Here is a 15373-nt window from a genome sequence, read left to right as displayed (position 1 = left end):
TAATGAAATACTGTTTAGCACTAAAAATAACTAAATATTGATATATCTTATATTATTAGTGAACTGTAAAGTTTATACTTAGTGATAAAAGTGATCAGGGACAAAGATTATATATGATAATTGTGTGAAAAGTCCAGAGAAGGAAATTTATAAAGACAGAAAGCCAGAGATGCTAGGAGTGGGCATGAGTATTGACTCTAAACAACTAAAGGGATTGTTTTGGGTGGTGGAAATATTCTGTAGCTGGATTATTGAAATAGTTGCACAGCTTTAGAAATTTATTGTAAATTATTCAGCTATCCACTCAGTTAGGTTGGCATATAAATTATACAGCAAATATAAAAAAGAAAATATAGAAACACTGTTTCACTCTGCAGATTGCATTGTTTAGATGTTTTTTCTATAATTCTTGAAGGTAGTTCTTTTCTCCAAAGAGTAATAAAATCTGGTTGAAGTATTAGATGATTGTCTTAGCCTTTCTTGAGAAAGGGGTTAGACAATGGAATATTACTCAGCCACAAAGAAGAGTAAAATTATGGCATTTGCCAGTAAATGGATGGAACTGGAGAATATCATGCTAACTGAAATAAGCCAATCCCCAAAAACCAAAGACCAAAAAGCAGATACTAATTCACAATAAGGGGGCATGGTAGGGAAGAATACAAGTACTTTGGATTAGACAGAGGGAATGAACAGAGAGGATGGGAATAGGAAAGATAGGACAGTAATGCTTGATTCATTCCACTATGTGCATGTATGATTACATGACCAATGTAATTGTTGTACATCATGTGTAACCAGAGAAGGAGAAGTTATACTTCTTACGTGTATAACATGTCAAAATACATTCTACTATCGTGTAACTAATTAGAACAAGTTTTTAAAAATTTAAATTACAGCATCTGACATTGCAAAAAAGAAAGGGGTAATTTTAATAGGCATACATTAAACTAGATAATGTAGTGTTTACACACACACACTCACACACACAGGTATTTTTTTCTCCCTACAAGATTTACCTAATGTCCACTAGGCCTGTTGTGTAGTTGAAACTTACAAGACTTGCCACAATTCAGTTCTTTCTTCTCTGGCTATAAAACATCCTCACTGATAAAAAGTGCTTTCATGGATATTGAGGTAGCTTTGTAAGTTTTTCAGTTCTTCTCTTTCCAGTTGAGATTTGTGCTTTACTGAATATCGCTTGTATTTGTTTTTAAACCTGTTTTTTCTTGTTATTACATAATTTAATATATAAATTGATGCATCAGTGTGGAATTTTTTTCTTTGGCAAACTAAATTGAATGATTTTGAAAGACTTGATAAAGACAAAGGCTACATATTGATGTGGATTTGGTGTGGATAATTTTAAACATTGGAATAGAAATTGTAAAAAAAAAAATCTAGGATTTTATATTCACAAATTCCTCTAGTGTTATGCTCCACCTTTATGAAACTAAAACTAGGAATGTTGGACAATTTATTACGTATAATTGCATGTAAGAAAGGCAGTGTTCAAAGAAAGTCGTAATCTCTAGAGGGTTGGAATATAGCTCAGTGGAAGAATATATGTGCTTAACATGTGCAAGTACTTGGGTTTTGATCCCTAGGACTGAAAAAAAAATCTTGATGTCTGAATGAGCATTTATGTGTTTAATTCAAATGTTTAAGATAAAGTATGTGTGTATGTTTAATAGTTTCCCAGTTTTACTACCAGTCTTTAAATTTAAACTGTTTTTTTTTTATTATTATTAAATAGGGTAGAACACATTTTCTCCATTTTCTTGTGTATAATGCTTTTTTCTACCATAGAAATTTGTATTTGGAACTATGAAAATCAGATTTACAGACTGGGATTGTGACTTAGTGGTAGAGCCCTCACCTAGCACATATGAGGTCCTGGGTTCAATCCTCAGCACCACATAAAAATAAGTAAAATAAAGGTATTGTGTCCAACTGCAACTAAAAAATAATATTTAAAAAAAGGATACTTGTTGCTTTTTAATCATTAGAGTTATGCCAGTTTTTACTGTTCATGTGTTATTTTATTGCTAAAAACCAAGTCAAAATCAGGATAATAATAGGGAAGGGTTGGACTTGGAGGTCACAGAGTAAATAAGAAGCCAGTTTGGTGGGTAGGAGCCATGAAAAGAAAGGAAGAATATAGTCAGAGGGAAGCTTGGAATTTAAGACCTCCATGATGGAAATGTGAAGTCCAAGAACTTAGAGAAGTTATCAGTGAAATTTTGACCTCCCTAAAGTTGATGTCAAGATTGGAAAAACATGACCTAATGATAAGATTATATAGAATATACAAAAATGAGTACTGAATATGCTGATAAAAGAAATGGTTTTCTTTTGGCTAATAGGTATCTACCATTGTATAAAAAAACAAAAGGAGAGGTTGGAAGAATTAAGGTACATTAACTGAGGGCTGCATGTAAAGAATTCAATTAAAATTGTTTGGAAGGTTGATCATTACCATTCAGGTTATATTGTTAATAATAAAACTGTGTTCATGTTCACCTTTTGGTTCTGGTTATATTGGTTTTCAAAAGTTCAGTTTGTTTTATTAGTTCTTCACTGTTTTTTTTTTTTGTTGTTGTTTTTTTGTTTTTTTAATTACAGGTGCCTCTAAGAATCTGGTGAAAGCTTTGGGCTCTTTCCCCAAAGTAATACTTAATGGTATTTTTTAATATGCATTGGAGCTTTTTAATTTCTACCAGTAACAGTCAGTTTAAGTCTTATCAGTCTGTGTTTCATTCAGTTCTGAGATTTATTTCAGAGAATATGATCTTCCAGTACGGAATTTAAGAAAGAACTTTGTTGGAGCGTGGTATAGCTTTCTACCTTTTCTCCTTAGCTCTTTCCTTACCTACTTCTCTGGATATAATACTTGGCTTTCTCCCCTTTATTTTCTTAGAGTAAAGGAGCAGTCATCTGTGGCTGTTATTTGTTTTAGTAATCATTATAAATTAAAGACAATTTTATATAACTTGAAGTATGAGGAAATTGCATAATGCTTAAGTTAGTTTGAAATGTTTCTCACCTGCAAAATGACAGCTTTTGGAATTTTATTTACGTATTTTTTATTGTAGGTCATAGTAATTGTTTTGATGACTATAAGAATTGTGCTTATATTTACATGATTTTATTTTGACTCCAGGACCGTGTATACGTACAACAAAATAACGTAGAGAATGTCTACAATTTGGGATTAATTATTTTTCGAGATCAAGTTGTACGTTATGGGTGTATTAGAGATCATCTTCGGCAAACTCTATTGGATATGATTGCAAGAGAGCGGAAAGGAGAAGTTGTAGACAGGTATATCATTTATCTTTTCCTCTTATGCTCCCCCCACCCCATGTGCTTTGGGGTTTTAGTGCTTATGTTTTAAGAAGTGACTCACTTTCATATTAAAATCTTCAAAATACTATCACAGCTACTTAGAATTTCAACATACATCTATATTTTTTAAAAAGACCATACTAGGCTTTTTAAAAAAAAGAACAAGCATGATTTTTTGAAACAAATTAGCCACTGGTGTTTTGATTTTTCATATATTTTTCATGCTGACATTTTGTTTCTCTGTCCCTGTTTCTCTCTGTTTTTTTCCCTCTGTTCCTCCCTTCCTAGAATTTTTATTTCTTCTCCAGGCTCAAGTGATCTTCCTGTCTAAACCTCCTGAATAGCTGGGACTATAGGCACATGCTACTATTGCACCCAGCTGGGCTTTTGTCTAACCTTCATTTTTAATATTTTTGAAAGAACTGTTTAACATACTCTAAATTAACTAAGAACTACTAGGTTATATGTTCCGTTCCCTTTCCTGATATGAGTGTAATACCACTTTTGTGGCGGTACTGCTAGAGTTTTTTGAATTATGTAAGAGCAGCTCTTTGCTGAAAACTTGTGAAGTTGTCAGCTTTGATGCTTACTTAGGATTACCCAAATGCCATTTACTACAAAAAACTATTTTGCCTAGGAGTAGCTGTATTCAAATCTGGTAGTATAACCTTATTCGCCTGTCTGCCTTCCTTCCTGCTTCCACAGCCTATGTTTTTAAGTACCGTGGAAATATTTAAGCATTTTTTCTTTAAAAATTTTAAGTTAGAAAAAGGTAAGAACAACTTAAGTAACTGTGGAATCAGGATGTTTTTCAATTAAAGTTACTCTAAATTTCTGTTATAAAGGACTAACTTATTAGAGATTGGTCAATTTGATAAAAAGTAAATGTTCCTGAAAATATTTCTAACTGTTATTTAGAATCTTTATGAATCTCTAATGTACTTGGATTATCAAGTGATGTAAATTCTTTTGACAGAGGCGCAATAAGAAATGCTTGCCAGATGTTAATGATTTTAGGTCTCGAAGGAAGATCTGTCTATGAAGAAGATTTTGAAGCTCCTTTTTTGGAAATGTCTGCAGAATTTTTTCAGGTAATCAGTGAAAATGTAAATAAATGATCTTAAAATGTTTTTAACATGATTGAATGTAGTTAGCTATTAGTTTTAACATTTTGAACTTTTTTTTTTTTTTTTTTTTGACATTTTGGTCCATTGGAGAAGGGGATAGTGCAAACAACTGCCACAAAGCACAACTACTCCACATTCTCATATTCCAGTAAAGGAGTACATGGATAAAAAAGTTGAAGAATTTAAACCTGTACACATATAAACTTAGAAATATCCTTAATATTTTATATCGTATTTATATGTTACAGATTTTTATAAGTACCGTAAATTCACAGGCTACATATCACCAATGGATTCTTGCCACATAGGCTGTTAGTAATATCAATTACTAGTGAAATAAACATGGGGATATGCATAATCCTAAACTGCATATTTGCTCTAAAGGTTATTGATCAGGAAATTATAGGCCAACCCCAAACCAACTAAGTTGTTAATGGTGAAGCTAAACTAATACTAATTTGTAATGATATCATGGTAATAACAATAATTGAGCACTGATAAACGTGAAAATGTTTGTAAGGTAACATTAACAAACATCCTGCCTAAATGTTGCAACTGATATTTGTAGAAATTTTGTAATATTGCCAAAAAGGATGCCTTAGTGGAATATTGATTGAAAGTTTTTACTCCATTAAGCAAATGAATACAAAATTATAATACCTTTTAATAATTCAGCAGTTCATTTATAAGAGCATTAGATGTATACATAGAAAAGAATTGAGTGAATTTTCCTGTCATTTACCCATAAAGAAACAAAAGAATAGACTTCCTGTTTTCTTTTTTCCAAATCCATTTGTCGTCCTTCAGGAATACTGTTGTGGCCACACTGGTGAGCTCAGACAATGCTTTATGAACTATTGACTTGAAATGTAGAAAGCAGTCTTTATTTTCTAGTAGTATGTCCACTAATTCTATGTATTTTTTACTTTTTCATAGTTTTAATTTCCTTCATTACCAAAATTTACTACAAGGGTACATGTGTAAATGTGTATAAATATTAATATGTACTGTTTTCAGTAGTAAGTGGAGATAGTCTTACTAAGATTTTTGTTCAGTGTTTTAATGTTTGTTCTAAGGATTTGATTGTTTTTAAGGATTAGAACTACTTTTTTGTAAAGAAAGTGGGAAATGTTATTAAATTTTGTACTTAAAGTTTATGTCAGTGTGTCTTCTATTATGTAATTCTTAGATGCACATACATTAATGCTAGTATCAAATCAGTTAAAATTAATTGGGATACCATTTATAATTTAGTGGAACTTATGTAAGGCTAATGTTAGCAGGTCAAGATCAATAGTTATTTAAAAGCTCTGTTTCTTAAACTTTATATTCCTTTGAACCTGGGAATGGAGTGGCAGGAGAACTTCAGTATGCCAGCAAAGCTTATGATAAACATGATTAATCTTTGTAGTTATAATTTTATAACAAACACATCAAAGAAGATTCAATTCCCATTGAGGGTGAGAGGCTTCCATTTGGAGTTTACTGGCAAAGTTTAAAGAAACGTGTTTACAGATAATGTATTAATTTAGGTTTACTTAAATAAATGCTTTTGAAGACTATAATTCAGACTATATGAATATGTAATGAGGAAATGTTAATGGTCCTTATTTATAAACAGTGTCGAAATCAAGTTAAAAGCAGAAACATGTTTTCCTTCTATATTTAAATATTTAAAATATATATATATACATATATATCTATATATATCAATATCATGCTTTTTAATTGCAGATGGAAAGCCAGAAATTTTTAGCAGAAAACAGTGCTTCAGTATATATAAAGAAAGTAGAAGCTAGAATTAATGAAGAAATAGAACGGGTGATGCACTGCCTTGACAAATCAACCGAAGAGCCCATTGTAAAGGTAGTTGAGAGAGAACTTATTTCCAAGCACATGAAGACTATAGTAGAAATGGAGAATTCTGGGCTAGTACATATGTTAAAAAATGGAAAGACAGAAGGTGAGCATTACCACTTGAAAAATAATTAAATCCTTTTTCTACATTATTGCTAATAATTTTTTAATTTGTGTATGTAATTTATCACTTCTCGTTTTAATGGGATTTAATGATAATACTTTACAATGTTTAGTAAATGAAGATTTGGGGTATTTTCAGTGAATTGAGTCTTTTTTCCCCCGGGTAAGGAACGAGTAAAGTTTTTTTAAAAGGAGAATTATAAAGACACAAGGATGTAAGAGAAGAGGGAGAAGAAAGGTTTGTCCATCCTCATCTGATAGAATCCTTCCTTTTGTGTTTATGTGAGAAGGTAATGGAAAGTTGATTATAAATTTGTTCTTTTAAACCAGAGACATTCCCATTTAAAAAAAAATTTTTTTAGTACTTTTATTTTATAATGTGGTGCTGGGGATTGAACCCAGTGCATCATGCGTGCTAGGCAAGTGCTCTACCACTGAGCTACAACCTCATTCCGAGAAATTTCCTTTTTTAAGTATTTTTCTGGCCAACCTGTTTTTGATAAAACCAAATAACAAAACATATTGTCATGTTTTCTAAAATGAGATACTCTTGGATAATTGTCTGTATCAGGGGTTGGCAAATTTTTTTGTAAAGGTCCAGATGGCACATATTTTATGGGCTATATAGTCAACTGCTCATCTCTGCTGTCCTAGTGAGAAAGTAGCCATAAACAGTAACACAAAGGAAAAGGCCTGTGTTCTTAGAAGCTTTATTTGTGGACTCTGAAATTTTTTTTTTAATTTTTAATTTTTTTTATTGGTTGTTCACAACATTACAAAGCTCTTGACATATCATATTTCATACACTATGAAATTTTAACTTTATGTAATTTTCACATCACTAAATATATATATATTTTTTAATTCTCCCTCTCCCCCAACTTATAAAAAGTGTGAAAACTATTCTTAGTTTATGAGTTGGACAGAAAAAAGATAGCAGGATATATTTGGCCCATGAGCTTTGAGTCTTGATCTAAATGGCCCCTGCAGACTAAAGTGGAAATTAGGGACTGGAAAATGTTTGAAGTTTCTGGATGTGCTTGAATTACAGCATTTCTGTAACCTGCATGGAGACATGTGTTGAAGGTATTTATTAGATTTGCCCAACAAGACAAGTACTTAATAAATATATGACTAAAACAATAGCATAATAGTTATTTACTAGTTTTTCCTGTTATATTTCAATGTTTTCATCAAGTAGTTGATTGTAAATTATTGTTATTTGAGTGTGTGTCTGTGTGTCTGTGTCTCTGTCTGTCTGTCTGTCTGTCTTTAGGGGGATTGTGGCAGCTGAACCCAGGGGTGCTCTACCACTAAGCTGTATCCCAGACCTTTTTTTTTTTAGTTTTGAGCTAGGGTCTTGTTAGGTTGCCGAGGCTGCCCCTACCTCTGCCTCTTGAGTCACTTGACTACCGTTTTTCCTGACCTACCACGAGAAACCTAATTGCAAAATGTCTCAGTTGTGGTAGGCCCTGCTCTTGAGCAGTTTATTGAGAATATGTCAGAGTCACATTCACCATTATGAAGCCAAATTCTCATGTATCAGAAAGTGAAAAACAATTTTCTCTATGAATGGAGGATAAAGTTTCTTTGGTTATTAGATGCACCATAGCTGTATGAAATTGCTTAAATGTTATTTCATTTTTATTGTTTTATTAGATATGTGAAGAACTAATATTTAATTTTTTGAATGCCACTATTTTTCATTTACTCTTTCATTCACTACTATATCAAGACAGTTAAATACAATGAACATATATTAGTTTACATACCATTAAATATATATCTAAGCAAAACTTATAATAACATAGGAACAGATTAGACAACTCAAGAATAATTTGGCTAGAGGTATTTGTACCAAATTTGTTATAGTTTGGGTATATAAATTGCTGTCACATTTTAAAATACCTGTTTTTGATGTGGGAAATTTGTGATGATATATGCCAAATATATGGAAAGCTATAAGATAGGTCTTTTATAAGATTTGCTTCTAAGTTTTTAAAAAATACATATAACTTTAGTTTTAGAGGCAAATTATGGCTTGTCTGCCAAATCTGGCCCAACACCTATTTGAAGAAACATCAAATATTTGATTACACATGAAAATTTATATGAATTTTCAGTGCCCATAAAGTTTGTTTTGAAGCAGTTGTAGTATCTGTGGCTGCCTTCTTGTTACAGTAGCAAAACTGAGTAGTAGCATCTGAGACTAGATGACCTACAGGCCTAAATCATTTAGTATCTGGTGCTGTACAAAAAAAAAAAATTGGCCAACCCTTGATCTAGAAACTGCTGTTCTAAAACTATTTTAAAACATTACTGATAGTAAAAATTCTTAGAACATAAATTTCTGAGACATCATAGTCTCCCAGTAAGTAAGTATTTCATAGAAATACTTCACCCATGGAAAAAACGGTATTTCAAATCTACATTATAGGTTTGTGAAAAATGATGGAGACCAGAGTTTCCAGGCTAATTTGTAAAATATAGATGTTTGCTTAGGATACCACTAATTTGTAAAATATAGATGTTTGCTTAGGATATCACTGGGAGATATTAAGAATAGCTGTGAGGAGAGTACTAAAGAATAGATTTTTATATCATAAATTTAAACTTAACATGTAATGAAGTAAATCCTATTACACTTCACTTTATTTATTGTAAATCCTTGTCAATTGAGTGATAAAATTTTAATTGGTTTTTAAAGTTTTTTCTTTATGAAGTATCTGCCAGCTATACCATAATTAGAATTATCCTTTGGTGCATGTTTATAGATTCTATGTTAGAGTTACATATGATAAATTATGTTGAAAGTTTTCATTTTTTTAAATATTTTTTTTAGTTGTAGGATGGACACAATACCTTTATTTTATTTGTTTTTATTTTTATCTGGTGCCAGGGATTGAACCCAGTGCCTCATGCATGCCAGGCATGTGCTCTACCACTAAGCCACAACCCAGGCCTCCCAAAGTTTTCATTTTTAATGACATTTTTTTTACTATGCTGTGAGGGCAGCTTCTATTCCGTGTAAATTAAAATTAAAGTTTCCTAAGATATTTTATTGATGCTTTCAAAACATCTCATTTAAAAGCTGTTCATAAATCATAATAACAACTAGGCTTTTAAATTTTTTTTTTGATTTTGCTATTTATTTTTAAATGCCTTCATTTCACTCATTTATTTTTATGTGTTGCTGGGGATAGAACCCAGGGTCCCACACATGTGAGGCGAGTGCTCTACCACCGAGCCACAACCCCAGCCCCCTGATTTTGCTGTTCTTTAGTAGTCCTAGTGGTCAGCAGATGGTGATAATGGAAAAAAACTTCTCTTAAACACAGACTCACATTTTTTCTATAATTTTTAATGTAGCCAATTTATGTTTTCTTTCTAATTGCAGACCTTGCTTGTATGTACAAGTTATTTAGTCGTGTGCCAAATGGTTTGAAGACAATGTGTGAATGTATGAGTTCTTATTTACGGGAGCAAGGTAAAGCCCTTGTTTCTGAGGAGGGAGAAGGAAAGAATCCAGTTGACTATATTCAAGTGAGTTACAGAAGATTCTCTTCAAGTTTTTATAAAGTCATTTGACAAGTGCTAAAAAAGATCACTTTTATTAATGTGTAATTATCCTAAACTTTAGAATTTTGCAAGTTTTACATATTTATATCAGGGAGCCAGTCTCTTCATTCATTGTGCAACTCTTCATTCGTTAACCTGATCAAGACCTTGTTTAAATAGTCTCAATAATGAATATGAATTCTATTTTATGTATGCTTTAATGTGTTGGAGGGAAAAACATTTTTTAAGTTAAATACTTTTTTATTCCAAAATGTTTTGCTTGCAAGCGGAATTGTTAAGTAAATTATACTCCAGATTATTCATGTTTTAATATAATCCCCTCTTCTTCATGCATTTTTAAGCTTCTCTCTGACTAACCTGGTAGGTCAAAGCTGTGAGGCAAATCATTGATTCATCTCTAATATAGTATATGTATGTGGAAGATAACATGCTTTCTCATCACTGACATTTTGAATACGGGCTACATACAGACTTGAAAATTATATAGATCCTATAAGTTTAACTGTGAATGTATACATTTATTACCAACAAAGTTAAGATAAACATAAATGATCGTAAGTATATTTGTACAAAATTTTTATAATGTGTCCTAAATTTGTTTTTATTTATAAGGGCTTATTGGACCTGAAGAGTAGATTTGATCGCTTCCTTCAGGAATCATTTAATAATGACCGGCTCTTTAAACAGACTATTGCTGGTGATTTTGAGTATTTCCTTAACCTCAACTCCAGGTCTCCCGAATACCTCTCATTATTTATTGATGATAAGCTGAAAAAGGGAGTCAAAGGGGTAAGTCGTCATGCATTTACAAATATGTTAAAATGTATTTGTTGATGTAAGGTTAGAAAATAAAGTATAAAGTTAATAAATTTTATAGATAGAAAAATTAAGTCAAACCGCTGTGCTTAAATGTGCTGTGATCTATTAAAAAGTATTGTTTAAAATATTTGACATGATCATAATTTCTTTGACATTTCACTTACTTTACAATTGGCATTAAAAACTGGCATACTCTCCAGTAGTACAGTGTTGCTTTCTTTTATCTGGTTCTGGATTGTATTATCAGACAGTAGTTGAATTCTGGGAACATATAGAAAGTAAGTTTGAAAATCTAACTGCAACTCACTTTCAAGCCTTTGTAATATATCTGGGGCCTTAGGAGTTCTCTTGAGAACATAGAAAGTAAAATCAAGCATGTTTGAGGGGTTTTTTTTTTTTGTTCTTGTTGTTGTTGTTATTTTTTGATACCAGGGATTAAGCCACTCCCCCAGCCCTTTGTTATATTTTATTTAGAGATGGGATCTGAGTTGCTTTAGGGCCTCACTACGTTTCTGAGGATGACTTTGAGCTTTTGATCCTCCTACCTGAGCCTCCTGAGCTCCTGAGATTTCAGGTGTGCACCATTGTGCCCAGCAAGAGTGTTTGATCACACTTGATGAAATGGTCATCTTGGAATTTTTGAGCCAAAAGGAAAAGTAACAAGTAGCCACTGGTTTATACAGGCAATAACTATAGTAAAAAAAATGATATTACTAAGAATGCACAGAAATCATGTATCTTTTCATTTTAAAATACATGAGCTTAATCCATACAGTTTGTCATAGTATCATCTTGCCTTTATTTTAGAGATAAGGGCAAGGAGTCTTTATTATCTGGATTATAACAGATTTTTACCCTTCTGTGCAAAATTTAGGTTTGAATGTGCTTAAGTGAAAAGGTCTATCTTTTGGGTATGTAAGTTTCTAATTATTATGTAGAGGTTTCTGAAATATTCTTTAAGTTTTATTTCTGCTGAACTTAGTCATCCCTTAATTCAACCTTGTGGTTCCCTCACATTTCCATTTCAGTGATAGTCCTATTGGAAATGGAATTCTACTCTAATACCTCAGTAAGGCTGCATTGTTCTGGTATATGAAGCAGAAGGCACTTTGTCAAACTTCATCCCTTCTGTCCCCTAGATATTTGTGTTTGTTTTCAAGCAGTGTTTTAAAACTGTAGATGAGCTATGGTGTGCTATTTTTGTATAACTCAAATTTTATAGTAGTTGTCTTTTAATTTAATTTTGCAGCTAACAGAACAGGAAGTAGAAACAATATTGGATAAGGCAATGGTCCTTTTTAGGTTTATGCAAGAAAAAGATGTATTTGAACGTTATTATAAACAACACCTGGCAAGGAGACTTCTGACGAATAAAAGTGTTTCTGATGACTCTGAAAAAAATATGATATCTAAATTAAAGGTAAGTTGTAAGTTAGTTGGAGTAGAGTATATCTATGTGTAATGCTTGTCATGATTGAGCACCAGTAACATGTGATTGGAAATTATTTATTTGGTTTTAAATGTGTGCTTAAGATATTGTTAAAGGTAGATTATTCATGAGAGTGGCAGTCTATCCTTACATTTGTTCAAGTTGTAGGACATTATGGTATGGTAGGATACATTCACAGAGGCCTATGAGAAGATTAATTAATAAGGAAATAATAAAGAAATGTCACCATGTAATTCTGTTTCATGAAGAGATATTCATAAAGTACCTGTAAGTGAATTAACTGAGGTCCTTTTCAAAAATGCAGAGTTTTGGGCCCTGTGTATTCCATGGAGTACATAGGAATCGCTGAAAGAGTCTGGATATTTGCATTTTTAAAACAAAATGCTTGGGGTTATTCTTAAAACCCTAACATTTGGTAACGAGGCATATAACAACTCATAGAAAAATTTACAGAGATTATCAGCAGTGCCAATAACATAGAATAACTTGTTTCTATATTTTCTCATAGAAAAATCCATCATTTATTTGTATATACTTGTGTTTTTCCTCCATAGACTGAATGCGGATGTCAGTTTACTTCAAAACTGGAAGGAATGTTTAGGGATATGAGCATCTCAAACACAACAATGGATGAATTCAGGCAACATCTACAGGCAACTGGGGTAAGGTTCTTCTTGGATTTCTACTTTTATATGTTTTTGTTAAGTCTTTCATTACGAGGATTTTCATCTATATAACAGTTAACTGATCTGGTGTCATTTCTTTAAATTAGCGACACTATTATCTGTGGGTATGTAAAAACTAACTGTGTTTCCATGAAAATATGTGTTTAATTTTTATTTTTTCCCCACTTGAAGGAATGCACTGAAAATTAATAGAATTACTTTTTATAAAACCATTATAGAGTATAGAAAAATACAGAGCTTAGTAAAGTTTACTAGAGTTTTAATATTATTCACTTTATCCTAGACTTTTTTTTACTTTCAGATAGTTACCTGACCTCCTTTACTTCAATATTTTCATTCTCAAAGACAATCTCACATTCCAAGAAAAGGTGGGGTGGGGGAGTAAACAAACTATACAAATGCAGAATTTAATGTATTATATGTTTTTTGTTTTTTATTTTTTATTTAACTTTTTTTTTTAGTTGTAGATGGACACAAGATCTTTATTTTATTATTTTTATGTGGTGCTAAGGATTGAACTCAGTGCCTCACACATGCTAGGCAGGCGCTGTACCACTGAACTACACCCAGTTTGTGTTCTGTGTTTTGTGTTGTGACTCCCAAAGACACTAAGCTGGCACTTAAGTTACTTGAGGATTTAAAGTTTTTTTAAGTGAACCCCCGGGCATTTAACAACTGAGCCACATCCCTAGCCCCCCACTTTTTAAAAAAATTTATTTTCTAGACAGGGTCTCATTAAGTCCTTAGGGTCTGCCTAAATTTGAATTTGTGATTTTCCTGCCTCAGCCTCCAAAGCTTCTGGGATTACAGTTGTATGCCACTGCTCCTGGCTTAAATATCTTGTTTGTCGTAGAGAAAGGCCAGTAAGACAGTGCAAGTCTGTGATAAATAAAAGTCTGAGTCAGCAGGAACTGAATGATGAGATTATCCAAGATGGTATAATTTAGATTGCTTAGTGATTTATTATCTTAAATGTATAAGGGGCTGGTGTATCCTCAGTTTCTTCTATGGTGTTATCTTCTATGTATCATCAAAGATATCTAGTTTAAGTTTCTTTCAAGTAGAATAACTTTTGAAGAAATCCGAGCCTATATTGCATCTTCATATTTATAAACCCAACCACCCCTTTAAATATCTGTATCATTAAATCATACAGATTAGATTAAAAATGGAATAATGGTTTGTAACAAGATGTATTAGTAGTATAGATAATAGTTTGTCCTTAAAAGTACCTATGATATTCTTTAAAATTCTGTTTGAAAAAAAATCTAATGGTAACGATTATGTTTATATTTTGTAAAAGTTGTTAACCATTGTATATATGTATTTGGAGGGCACCTGCTCTGTAGCATGATATCTACGGTGTCTTATGCATAATTTGTTAGAATGTAAACTACACATTAAATCATGAAAGTTTTGATTAATGTAGTTGAAATGTAGGTAGGAAATTAGGAACATGTTATTTACACTAAGATGGTAAAAATATTTAAAAACAGATTAATGATACCAGAAGTTTCCTCTAAAATGATATTGATATGACCTCTTGACATTTTATCTTTTTAAAAAATTTTAAGTCCAAAACTACAGTTCTCAATGATATGGGTAAGACTTTGTTACATGCTAAGAATTAACATTTTAGGCAGTAATTTGATTATTTGCCACAGTTGTTAAACTTTGTAAAACATTAGGCAGACCTAACCTTTCAGAACATCTGTTTTGTTTACCAGATATAAGACATAAAGATAGCTACTTTTATACAACTACTTTGATAATTGTAATGGAGTGTCTAAAGGGAACTGATAATGTTAGGAGACATTTTCTGTTTTATACAGGTATCTTTAGGTGGTGTTGATCTCACAGTCCGGGTGCTCACGACTGGATATTGGCCCACTCAGTCAGCCACACCAAAGTGCAACATCCCACCAGCACCAAGACATGCTTTTGAAATATTTAGAAGGTAAACCTAAATCAGACTTTGTATTTCTAAGTACAAATAATTGTCCAAAATTAAAATAAATTTTGGCATTAATGATGTCCCCAGATAAGGATGAATATATTTCATTTTATCCTCATGTTCTAAAGGAGGATTTATCCTTTATCCTTTTAATATTTAAGAATTAGTTGCATAAAACTTTTTGCAAAGGAATATTCACTTCCTTTCTTCAGCGTTTGTACAGTGTATTTTATACAGTTGATGTCTGTTACTAGGATAAATCATTTATTGGGTTACTGTGGAGAAAAGTTAGTCTTAAAATAGCAGGAGCTCAGCAACAAGTTGAGGCAACATGTATAGTAGCATTATTATTTAGTGTGCTATCTTTATCATTTAATTTTTAGTTAAGTTGTTGAGACCTCATATTCCCCCATTTCATTTCCTCTTCTGT

General features: G+C 31.9%; 1 protein-coding gene across 3 annotated transcripts in view; it reads left to right on the top strand.

Annotated features, from left to right (window-relative positions):
- Cul3 (cullin 3) overlaps positions 1–15373 on the top strand; it is an 81631-nt gene that overhangs the window by 50994 nt on the left and 15264 nt on the right. For all 3 annotated transcript variants that reach the window (XM_078018094.1, XM_078018093.1, XM_021729997.3), the window contains 8 exons: positions 3164–3324; positions 4325–4439; positions 6210–6438; positions 9853–9998; positions 10647–10823; positions 12103–12273; positions 12858–12965; positions 14822–14946. In XM_078018094.1, coding sequence (XP_077874220.1) covers positions 3164–3324; positions 4325–4439; positions 6210–6438; positions 9853–9998; positions 10647–10823; positions 12103–12273; positions 12858–12965; positions 14822–14946 — 1232 coding nt within the window. The remainder of the gene's footprint in view (positions 1–3163; positions 3325–4324; positions 4440–6209; positions 6439–9852; positions 9999–10646; positions 10824–12102; positions 12274–12857; positions 12966–14821; positions 14947–15373) is intronic.

Source organism: Ictidomys tridecemlineatus, chromosome 7 (genome assembly GCF_052094955.1).
Source record: "Ictidomys tridecemlineatus isolate mIctTri1 chromosome 7, mIctTri1.hap1, whole genome shotgun sequence".
NCBI lineage: Eukaryota > Metazoa > Chordata > Mammalia > Rodentia > Sciuridae > Ictidomys > Ictidomys tridecemlineatus.
The sequence above is the reverse complement of the archived record's forward strand: the minus strand, read 5'-3'. Positions and strand labels throughout refer to the sequence as shown.